Source organism: Tyto alba, unplaced genomic scaffold, assembly GCF_018691265.1.
Source record: "Tyto alba isolate M040663 unplaced genomic scaffold, T.alba_DEE_v4.0 Super-Scaffold_9, whole genome shotgun sequence".
NCBI lineage: Eukaryota > Metazoa > Chordata > Aves > Strigiformes > Tytonidae > Tyto > Tyto alba.
The window spans coordinates 24672953-24685749 of NW_024881330.1; the positions used below are offsets into that span (position 1 = coordinate 24672953).

General features: G+C 39.2%; 1 protein-coding gene across 1 annotated transcript in view; it reads right to left on the reverse strand.

Moving 5' to 3' along the window:
- Positions 1-3014: 3014 nt before the first annotated feature.
- LAPTM4B (lysosomal protein transmembrane 4 beta) overlaps positions 3015-12797 on the reverse strand; it is a 62466-nt gene continuing 52683 nt past the window's right edge. The window contains exon 7 of the mRNA XM_042786108.1: positions 3015-5074. Coding sequence (XP_042642042.1) covers positions 5000-5074 — 75 coding nt within the window. The 3' untranslated portion in view covers positions 3015-4999. The remainder of the gene's footprint in view (positions 5075-12797) is intronic.

Below are 12797 nucleotides of genomic sequence, written 5' to 3' on the forward strand. Positions count from 1 at the left end.
TGGAGCCCAAGTTCTGGGCTAAAAAGCTGTGTGTGGCTCATCCCTGCTATTGCTGGTCACACTGACCAAAAAGAGCAAACAGAAGTCCTCTGAAGTGCCTGCAGAGATTCCACCATGCTGCAGCTCCCTCTCTCAGAGTAGCTTCACAGCTCTTCTGTCCCTGCTGGCTAGCTAGCTTCCTCGTGTAAGCCAAGTAGCCATCCCTGCTGCATCTCTGATTCATGTCCTTGCTGTTTATTCAGCCTTCCAAGTGACCCTGTGTCCTCTGCTCAGACTAATTAGTTAAGTCCAGCTCTGCCTATAAAGGACAAACCTTTCATGACTTTCTGAAAACCCTCCTGTTTGAAAGGTTTAAATAATCTGAAAGAAAAAAAAGTAATTTACTGCATTAAATTTCACATAAGTTCTTCATTAAAATAAACTACTGTTGTAGCTCATTGCCCAGGATATAGTTGTAGAACTGCCTTTTTGTTTTGAAATAACTTTGTATCTGCTGGGTGACAATGAGGTTTTCAGTCCTGTTGCTTTGATATCCTCTTCTGCTGGAGGTAGACAGAGGCTGCAGGCAGAAGGTCACAGATCTGGCTTCCACACCCTGATGAGCTATTCAGCTGAAAAACTGGCCACGTTGCAGAACCATTTTGGGTCAAATCCATGGGTGTGGAGACATCACTTACAAATACCAGAGTCCTTCTCTGAGAGAGCTCTAGTACTGATTTATCAGAGCCAAGCTTCCTTTAGATAGCTATGGCTGCTGTTTTGGGTTTCTCAGAGCTGTGAACTGAGATAGTGCTGGAACATCTTTGAAGCCATATGCACTGAAATTTGAAAGAATTTTTCGTGGTACCTGACTGCAATTTCTGTATCTAATAGAGACATGTAAATAGGAATAATATAACTTAACTCCAGAGGAACGGCCTCTAAGGAAAGAGCTTCTAAGGAGAGTAGCCTCTAAGGATATAATTTAGCTCCAGAGAAGCAGTTTGGAGTCTTTTGTCAAGCTAGACAGTTTGGGAGGAATTTAACCAATACTTCTTCAGATTTAGAAAAATAAATCTGCAGATATCTTTGCCTTACAACAAGTAAGACCAACATATCATTCACTCCAGTGATAAAAATCCAGAGCTGGCATAACAGCTAACATAACAGCTTACAGGAGCAATATATTTCCTCCTGACCATAGCACGGGAGAAAGAGAGCACATAAGCCAACCAGGTTTGTAGCAGTGAACCCTGTCAATGCATTGACATCTGTCCCGCTGTGCTGTTTAAAGGACATGCATGAGTGTTGCCCTCCCATGCTCTGTCCCTGTTGCCGCTCTTCTCTCCATTTTGCCCTTATTCGTAGAGAAGTCTTCCATCTGGAAAATTCCAAGCACCAGTTTGCGGACTTGTTGATATTAGCAAAAAATTGTTAAAACTGTCCATGGTGTCCCTTGTTCCTATACTTTGGCCAACAGGGAAGTGGTGAGGAATGGCCTATTTTGAAAGCACAGAATGTGGAATTTGTTTCAGACTAGTTATCATCCCCTCTGCTTCCTTGCCAAGTTTTCTCTGGCCATAAATCAATCTGATGTGGCCTTTGGTAACATATCACATCTGGATTGTTTTTACCAAACAGAAGTTTTCCCAAAGAAGTGTGGATAGGCTAACACCTAAAATAATGGTCATTAATAATTGTTTTAGAAAATTTAATGTACTTAGAAGCATGAGTGCCACACTGTTGGGTCACCACTGTGAATTCCTCTTTGCTTTCTCCAATACGATGCATGAATGAGTGGACAATGAAGGGAAGTTGCATTGTTCCATCAGGAATAAAAGCATCAGGCACAGATGAGAGAAATGGGATTTGTGCCTTAGTGTGTGTAGGCTTTGTGAAGCCTTCAATGCCTTAAACCAGATATTTCAAAAAATTAGATTTTTCAGCAAAAGAAATACTTAGATTTCTGGTACTATCAAGGTTTAGATTCCTACTTGCTGGTTTTAGCCCCATATTTATGATGTTCCATGTCAAAATACCTTGAAAATATTTTCTTTCCACTCAAGTTACTAGAAGTTATTATTATTAAACTGATATATTAAAGATAAGAAAACAGGAGATAATTTGAGTAAGCACATGCTATCTGGGAGAAAGGCAAAAAATGCAAGAAACAGTGAAAAAAAGCACTGTTAGGAACATTGTTAAGAAGCCAGATTTTTAATGGGTTTCTGTGTCACAGATGACTATTAAAAATGAATTGCAGAAAAGCTGTGGTGTAAATTCCCCAGGATTAGACATGGAAATGGAGAATGAATTCAACAACTGAGGATAAAAAACGTTCAGCTGGAATTCATGTCTCTTCATGTAACCCAGAGAATCTAATTTTATTTGGGAGTGGGGCAACTCATCTCCCACGTGTATTGTCTGATACATCAGCGGAGCTGAACATCATTATCTGCTCCCCCTACCCAGCTGTCTATCTACAACATATGCAGGAATGTCATGGGCTTGATACCATAACCTCCTTGCCCTCTTTAACTCAAATTGGACAAAATCCAAAAGGTATTAGGAGTACTGGCAGGACACATGTACTCACACTTGTGCACGTATGGTGTGTGTGAAGAAGTCTTGATTCTTTAGTTAGACAAGCTAAAGTCTACAGAAATTTCATGTGAATTAGCACAACATTATCCCTATAATGATGTGGAGAAAAAGAAGCCCCAGCTTTCATCGTAGCTCAGTCTGGCCTTGTTTTGTATCACACACTTCATCAGACCTGGAAAACTGCCTGCAGTTCTGTACAATGAACTAAAAGCTTGAATTATCTCTTGGCTTTATTGTACAATAAATTATAGAACTTACTGTTCTATTCTCCAGTTATACACTATGGAGGGAAAGGTGGTGAATGGACTGGTGAGTGAACTGAAAAACTGTTGTTTAGGTCATTTACAGAGAAAATCCTGCCATGTCAGATTAATTGGACGAGAATTTGTGTGTTTGTGCTTGGAAGACCAGCAAAAACTATTCCCATAGTCTTGAGGAAACACCCTTTTATTGTAGAGAAGTTTGTATACACAGATGTGATGTATTTACAACCAGCTTTTCTCAAACAGATGACTGTTTAAAATCCTTCATAAATCTGTCAAGAATGAAAGAAAATGAAGCTCAGAAGCCCAGCCAGCCAGCCCAAACCCCAAATTCAGATTAATTCCCGAAGATAACTGCAATGAGATAATAATACACGGAGTTATTCTGAAGGAAGCAATAGGACTGTGACAGTGATGGATGGATGGACTTCAGGATTGGTTCAGTCAAAAGCATTGCTTAGTTTGATCTCAAAGTAGATGAACCCTGAAGTAAAATTCCAACAAGCAGATGGGGACCTGCCTTTTCCCAGGGGTGTGGAAGAGATAGGCAGAAAGAGTCTGGCCCTTCCTTCCCTGTCTTCTGCAAGGACAGGTCACAGTAGCAACCTCCATGAGAAGAAGCTGTTGGTCCTGTGTTCCCCTGGAAAACTCTTTTCCAGAAAAAGGCAGGAAAAGCTCCACTCTTCTTCAATCTGCAGAATGGAGTCAATGCACTGAGGGTGAGAACGGGTGTCCTCCTTAGGAAGGGTGTAGACTCACATGCCAGCCCAGTCACAGGAGAGACGGCACCTTGGTTTCTTCTGGTGCCCCTTCCAACTGTGGCTCGGCTCTGCACTTCCCTTTACCTGGGGTGGTGTGCAATGGCATCAGCCTAGTTTCAGCCTGTTCAATCACCCCAAATGCAGAGGAGACAACACAGGGGGAAACGATGAGAGGTAGATACACACATTATATTCCCTTTTCCTGTTCCTTTTTGATTAAAAGTAGAATCTTCATCAACAACAAAAAGTTACATGTGCAGGAGGCACTTCTTTTGGGAAGAAATAAATACCTCACACAAGCATTCATGGATGGATGAGTCCCATGAGAAGGATTCTTAGCACAACCAGTTCAGTCATAAGAGGAATCTAAAATCCCCACGCTGATGTATATCAGAAACACGCAAAACATATCTGCTAATGCTCGGGGAAGTTACATGCATAAGTTTCCCATAGGTCGGGAACATATATCTTAGAATCTGCATAATTTAGTTCACACTCAGCAGAACATTGCGATATTTACAGGCACATGCCAATGGGAAAACATTTGCATATTGCGTGCGAAAGGTGCATCTTTGTCACCTAAACATGGGACTTTAAAAGCAGGGATTTTGTGACCTCAAAATACTATTTGTCAAGTTGGTGGGGAGGAAAAAGGTGTGTAGGCAGGAAAAGAAAATTACCAGAAGTTAGTGAGAACTCTTTTGTTTGAATGTTAGAATGGTTGCAGGCTGGGACAAAGTGAGTCCGTGTAGACCACAGGTTCTGGATTGTTACACATCACAGAGTGCTTTGTCTACTCTCATTTCCCGTACTTATTCTTCCCAATTAAATTTTTTTTCCCATTAGCCAGGTTGATGAGAATAGTGCATAAGAATCATTCTTCTTCTTGCAATCATCATTGTTCATAGCATAATATCTTAGTAAATTCTTGCAGAACAGGAATGAAGTGGAATGTCACTTTTTTGGACTTGGTCTGTGTTCTGAAGGTAAAAGTGGGCATCTGAGAAACACACTTGTAATGCTTTGGAAGTTTTTAAAATATATTAAAAAAAAAGAAGGTTACACTCTGAACCTGATTGAGAATGCAAAGTTCTATGTTCTCTAGCACTGCATGTCAAAGATGGTGGACAAAGCTATTCTGTGACTACAATAACCTTAGCGCTACCCAGAATTGTTCTGAAACTAGTTCACTAGTTTCTGAAACACTACTGTAGTTGCAACAAATTATTAAAACTATCTACAGAATTTTAATAATACAATTTCGGTTTCAATATGTCAGCAAAACAGCAATGTATAACCCATAAAGGTTATATCCTGGAAGTGAAATTATCAAACTATTGCTCCAATGTCTGAAAAGTAAAGCTATCCTCCCTAGGTACACGGCACTCTCACTTATGCTGACACATAAGGTGGTGGTGGATCTTTAGCAGCTCCATTCATAGGATCATCGTATGGTGGCAAAAGGACCTGCAGGAAAAGAAAAAAAAGATTATATTTTTTAAAAAGGAGACAGTTGAGAAAAATTATAGAAAAGAAAACCTTTAAGGCCTTGTCCTAAGAAATAAGAAAAATGAGTAAATTAGTAAGCAGGAGCAGAATAGTTAGAAAATGAAACAGTATTAGTTTGAAGCTCCTCCTTTTCAATTTGCGTGCTTGTATTCCTTATGAAGGAAAATGTGATTTCTTCTCATTTGTTATTGACTCCAGTGACAACTTGATTTCAGCCAAAGATCATTCATTGCTGGTACCTGAATTTGTTCAATCTGACAGTGGCAGTAGCTGCTTGTTCTGCAGCTCTCCTCTGCCAAGAGTGCTTAAACCGTATCTCCCGAGGAGTGCTCAAACTGCTAAGCCGGAGTGAGGAAGGTCCTGAAAACCTCTCTTTCTGAGATCTCCCTGGAATAGCTAATAATTATTTTGGGGTGGGGAGAAAGAAATCAAATGGAGAACAAATTACCCAATGTCTAAATAAATCTCCAGTTTCGTGCTTCTAGGGCATTCAGCCATGAGAAGGAAGACCTACATTCCCATAAGTTCTTCAGTGAATACATAAACATCTGATAAAAATTAGGACAGCTTTAATCCTGTATCATCCCCATTCACAGGAGTCCAGGCAGCTTCCTAGGACATGGGAGATACAAGTTCAGGTCACACAGGGCACAGGAGGAATTTGAACCAGGATTTCTACTTCTTTAGGCAAGCACGCTAGCTATCATGCGATTTTTAATGGCACCAGCACTGACACTAATTAGCTTGCATGTGAAAAGGCAAAGGAGCACTTGGTCTGTGAATCCCAGCAGGGACTGAGGAAAAAACAGATGTCTGAATGAAGAATGAGTGTACAGTCCCTAAAATATCTAAATATCGTGTAAGTATATCAGTTATAGTACACTGGCAGAGATACTTTCTGCAGCTGAAGATCAATTATTCACAATGGAATTTCCAGATTTATCAGCATTGATTCTTGGTCATTAAATGGCACATAAAGTTGATTGTCTAAACATACATAGGGAAAATCCTAATCTCAAGAAAGTCAATGGAAGTTGTGCCATGAGAGGATTTCACCAGTTCTTGAAGAAGCCAATAACCTGCCTTCTGCAGAGAAAGATCCATAATCATCCCTTTGGACCTCATCCAGAACATAACAAAATCAGTGGGAATCTTTCTATAGATTTAAATAAATTTTGGATCAGTCTTTTGTGGGATGGTTCCAAGGGTGATTCACATTATACTTGTGTGAGTTTACAGACATGCGTTGATGACCATGTATGTGTTCAAGTACATCTGTGCACATGTTTGTTAGATTACAGATCTAACTTGGCATCTTCAGCCCTTAATCAGAAAATGTTCATTATTTAGAAAAGGAAATTGTCAGAGCCATCACTCTTTATTAATACCATATATTTGGGCTTGTAAACACAATATACTATGCGCACATCCACTACATAATCTAAAAAGTCTGTACTGAAAAGCATTTAATAAATTATGTCAACTTTAAACACTGAAATCAGCTTATGGCATACTACTAAGCTAGTGAAATTAGGACAACATATAGAACTTCAAGTAAATACTGTGATAAAAAGAATACTTTGCAATGTAACCGCAGTAAATCACACCGCTAAAGCATGTAAAAACTGTGAAAAACACTACATCTGAGATCCTCTCCCTAGTGCTAATCATTAGTTTAATAACAGGGTTTCTAGTTGGTGTTACTAAAACAGGCACTAGTTTCTCAAATGTACTGAAACATGTTAATTAGTTGATTACAAAACAATATAATTAGTAATTAAATCTGATCTGCAGATCACTCTGACAATTAATCAAGTTCACTTTGCGAAGATTTAGTTGTCTTATTGCACTCTTGTAATGCTAAGCCCCAAACTGTGGTCCGTCCCTTTCAGGTTCAGAGCCTGTTTCATCAGGCATGATGAGAAATGACAGCAGATGCAATCCACAAAGCTGTCCATCTTCCAGGTCTACGAGCTGATTAATAAAGGACAATACCTCTTCTTGTGCTCTGATCCTCCTTTAGATCAATGTGTCCTAAGACTACTGTAGTTACATCAATATTATGACTTCAGCATTGAGGTTGCTGTCATTTGAAGTAGGTCTCCTGGAGGATCTACTGATTTGAGTGAGCTTCTTCATTGCCTTCACTCCTGTATGAAGCAAAATCTGTCTGATAGGAAAATAGCCTCCTGGTGAGGCTTTTACCTCTTGGGAGGTGAGCACTCTGCTTTGCTCTCTGGACCCAAAACTCATATGTGGGTCAGTGGCCCCAAGGACCCTCGGAAAGCATATCTCAAATCAACTTATGAACAGTTCAACAAGAAGTGAGGGCAGATAGGGATACCTACAGGAGACATTTTGGAGTAGACACTGGCTAAATCCTAAGGCATACAGATTTCTATAGGAGTATTCAAGGTATGAGGGATATGAACTGGGAAGACCACTAAAAAGGTTCAGAAGTTTCACAAGAAAATATCTACAGGGGAAGGCTAAAGACTATTTGCCAGGTGTCTGTAAGGTTTAGGGTCACTTTATTGCTGGCAATTTGGCTGAACAGTTCTATCAGTGATGACTTTACAGGATTTTCTTTTAAATATTTAAATATTGAATATCCTGATCTTGCATTCCCTGACATGAACAAAATAGTGATAAAAAATAATGACTGTAAAATGAGCAGAATTCAAAATTACTACCTTTGCCTAGCAGTCTTTGAGTTAGACACAGAAAATATGGACAGGATATTAAAGAAAGGTTAGATGAATAAATGTGATGAACAACACATGGAAGAAAGCACTTGGAGTTTGTGGAACACATGGCATCGGCTGGGACCTCAAGTATCTTACGTAATTAATATAGTAAAAGACCTTTAACCTAATTCAACTGTTTGTCTTTCAGTCAATGTGGTTTTGTTACTGTTACTTAATCATCTGTCAGCTGTAAGTCTAAATAATAATTCTTCCACTTCCACGACAGTTTGAATACCTCTTCAACCACTCTATAATTATGAATCTTGCAGTTCTGCCTCTGTAAGACTACTTTTTAATTATTTGTGACAGGAACAGAGTTTCAGGCCATTACTTTCCCTTAACATTTTTTTCATCTTTTCTCAATTAAGTCTATTTTGGCAAAAGGGAGAAATATGATAAAACCGGAATTATCTCAGCTTTTAACTGTTTACTGTTGAAATGGTTAACAGTTTACAAAAAATATCAAGGAAACAAGAATTCCATTAGAATTTTAATAATTGAATTTATGCCTAAGTAGATGGGATGGAAATCTGGATCAGAGTATTTTTCCCTTCTCTTGTGTTAATTTTAAATCTCAGTGTGACTTAATGGAAGAAGATAAGTGCCTTGGACATAAAACAGTATAGTTGTTCAGGTGGTATGCTATGCTCTCAAGAGACATAAAATGGAAGACAGTCACTGAGCCAAAGGGTGAATTCAGAAACTGGAAAAAGACAGAAACTCACTATTCAGTCTTATTTAAAAACCTAGTTAGAATGGATGCAATCTAAAATAATTCATGAAGGAGAAAAATATATGCATATTTCAGGTCCATGGTATCCCCAATGCAGACTATCCACTAGGACAACTGATGCATTTTCTTTCCTAGGCACTAGAGTTGATCATTTCATTCCTTGTTTGTTGCGAATTGAGAAAAATGTATGTTAGTTCCCCTGGATGGTCTGGGACTAATATTTACATAGTGTTTGAGATTGTCACTCACAAGTTACTATAAAAACTTGTGAAAAGAAGTTCTGGGTTTTTATCAGTAAACCAACTACCAAGTTTGGAAGATTAGATGGTTGCAGGGTTCAGTCCTATAGGATGCCTAAAATCCAAAGGACAGAAGCTCCTAACTTCTTTCACAACCCCTATAACTGTATTTAAGAGACATGTAACATTTTAACATCATCCTTTAATATGCAGCCAGAGGAGAAGGTGACATTACTCACTGCTTGTATAGTTGTCTGGGGATAAAAGTATTGCACAGAGACTCTGAGATCAGAGCTCTAAGGGGTCCCAAATCAAGAGGGTTCAAACCCACAGCTTCTATCTGCCATATGAATGCTCCAGACACAAGGTTTTCAGCTAGGTTGGAAGGACCACTTTCCACCCTCCTGTTGTCACAGTGAAGCCAAGTATGCAAGAATCCATGGGGAAAGAAAGAAAGAAAATAGGAGAAAGTGTGGCTATGTAGCCCCATGGTTAGGGTGCTTAAGTGGGACAGGGAGTCCCGGGTGCTGGGCTTTGCTCCCAATACCATTTAAGCATTTTGTGATAAGCAGTCTTGCTGTATAATACTCAGAAATAATCCAGAACTGACCCATAAGAAATCCTGGTCTTGACTTAGCTGGTGTCATCCAAGTGGTCTGGATAATTGTATTACATAAGCATCTCTCTATTATAAAGCACATGATACAGGATGACCTTCTCTGGAAGAAATAATTACCATACAAGCTTGCCAATGGCTATAACATATTCAGTTAATATAAACATATGTCATTTCTTATTTTTTACATCCTGGTTAATCTGGTTTTGGAAAATAACATTTTAATACATTGCTCAGAAATATACCTAAGAAGAAACATGGGTAAATATTTGTATATTCAAACAGTTTAGAATTAGTCTTGGCCCAAAGGTGATTCTTTTGGGGAGGGAATTGCATAGTTTCAGTAATCACTCCATATTTTTGCAGCTGATTCCACATTTACCCAAACTTCCAGTAGAAAATTTTCTTTCTTCAGCATGTGTACAAATTTTCTCATATTGCTGCATTTATTCCTGTTTGAACTCAAGTTCTTAGATCTGTTTAGTGTCTAGTACATTTCTAGAGGAGAAAATGTGCTTAGTCCTGTATGAGTAAACTTAAATATTTGATTAATTGATTATTTCTGCATTCCTAAGTGTCTCACCCAAAACTCACTAAACTCAATAGAAATCTTTGTGTCTCCAGAAAGCTTTGGATCACTTTTCCCACAGCCATTTGTATTCTTCACTGGATGGAATGGTACAGTTGTCACATAACAGCTCTGAGTTTGAACAGCATTTTGGCTGGCAGCTATACGAAACTTTTGAGTTGCCACAGCAAAATACCTTGTTGAAGTCTTGTTAGAAACAAACATTGTTAAGAGTCAGCTCTAACATACTTTTCTCTATTACCTTCTAGATCACAAATGATCTTGATAAGGCCAAAAAAGCTGTAGACTGAAAATGTCTATGGTAAGTGCTGATGGTTGTAGTGAGCATTCAGGATGTTTCCTCAAACTTTAGCTTCCCAATAAAAGCTCCAGTCCTTTATGCTGAAGGACTTTACATGGCAGCAATACACAGTGTATAGACAGGTACAGGTGACATTGAGTAGCTGAGTGGAATTAGGGCCATCACTACAGCAATTTAATCCCAGTCCTGTCACTGACCTTTTAAGTTTTGACAAATCATTTGACTGTGTCTTAGGAAGAGCTCCCATTTGTAAAACAGTCATATTATTTGAAACATCTTAAAAGGTGCTGTAAGGCTTAAGGCAGATTTAAAACTCTCTTGAATGAAACTGGCATATGACTGTATGAGACAAGGACTAAATTGTGGAAATACTGACAAACTAAATATGTATTTGCAGAAATTTCAGCCTATGCCTGGAAATGTTTACCCCAACCTCTTCACCACAGTTATGTATGCATTACATATCATTTGTCTGCAGAAGTGACCTTTACATTTCAGCCACTCAAACCACTACCAAGAAACCTTATGAGAGGCCCATGGAAATACTGGGGGAGGAGAGGGAGGGAGGGCAAAAGGAGCCTTTTTTTTTCACACAGCTCACATACAAAGTGTCAGTGGGTTCAGCCCTTATTCTCTGTTTGCTTAAAAAGGGAGGGAGAGTAATGGTGAGAGTATGTCAGAGCCAGTGCTGCACTGTTTCACAGGTAAAAGTGCTGAACCACAGTAATTTCCTCATCTAGGAGCCTGTGTCTGATGTGCAGCCCCTGGCCTGGTGATGGGACAAACACTGACACAGCTGCAGGCTGAAATACAGTCACCGCATGCCTTTCCTTTCCTAATTCAGGATAAATTCTCTCCTCTATGTAGCACAGGGCTGATGCATCAAGTTCAGAGGCAACTGAATTGAAAGATGAGGTTTTAAGCAGCACATGCCTACTTGCACCAGTCCTCTACTCCAGGTTCATTTCATCCCAGTGATTCCAGCCTGAGACCAACCACCGACTTGTACTGATCTGATACCGTCATGCGGTTTGGAGAGGGTTTAATGGTATGCAATCAACATTTACTAATTTCATGTTTACTTCCCTGCTCTCCTGTCATTCACCCAGCCAAGAGGAGCGGAATTTCCTCCCACAGCTGCGGTGCTTTAAGGAGCCATTAACTGCAACCTAAACCATGCTCAGCTGCAATGAAGCAAGCAAGCCTACAAACAGCTCTAGAGGGAAGGCTGCCGACGTGACCACCTGTCCAGTTCAAGATAGTCCCAACAGCCCTCATGTGCTGTTGGGTTCTTGACTACGCAAATATTATGAAGATCACCTGAGGAAAACAGATTTCTGTGTGTATAAACAGCTATAGCTGACTGGTTGCTTCACTCTGCATGCCAGAAAGGCTGAGGATAATTCTCTCTTTGCTACATTTTCCTGTCAAGTTTGTCAGTGTGGTTTTCTTCTGAGAAGCCTGAGATTACAGAGGAAAATGTAAAATTAAGATGTATTTCTTGTTTAAAGTTTTCAGAAACCCAGATCTTCTCAGTAAAGCTCTGTTTTGGAGACTCAAGGCACCAGGTGGCAGATATTTCCTTTAGTACTATGTATGACAATGAGCACTGGACTATATATAAGTATCACTGATTATATAATTAATTGTGTATTTTATATGAAAAGAAATAAACCTATTAATGTAGCACATGTTTTATTTCCTGTGCAAAATTTACTGGAAGTTACTATATATACTGATTTTACTGAGGCAGACTCTTCAAAAGTTTCTAATGTTTCTGTACATAGGGTGTGAAGAAGTAGCATTTATCAAGAGTTTCTGAAGAAAAGTGTTTTTTCTACAATGGGTGCCCAACAGTTTTTAAGTCCCAAGCTTTTCCGATGTCTCAGAAGTGAGTCACCCAAGGTCTTCTGCTACTTTTAAAAATTCAGTTTATAAACTGCAGGTGCAAACTGCACCTTTGGGTCATCTGATCTGGTCATATCTGAGATAACTTCAGAAAAGCAGGTAATATTTGGCCCTAAAGAACTGTACATCATGAACACCCAGATTATCAAGGGAGAGAGATTGACTGAACCAGTTAGGAAGTATAATAACTAAATCCATTGAGAATTCAGTTTTCTCTTTAACCCCTTAACATGAAGACACACTCTACACTGACTGTATGAAAAGACCAACAGCCTTCAGAAGAGGGAGTTTTTTCCTAGTAGTAAAGAAACAGGAATAATAATAATTATGCGGTGACAAGCAGTCAAATGTTGCATACAAGACAAGCACTGAAGAAAGAAGTAGGGATTGGCTTTTCTCATGCTGTAGCTAAGCACATGCATGTAGGGACAGATCTAGTGCATCAGGTGAAATGTCCGTCCAGATCACAGCAACTAGTGATGGATGATGAAGAAAGAAAAGTGCAAGACAGGACAATAAAAGAAATTAAGAAAGAGCAGTGCAAGCAT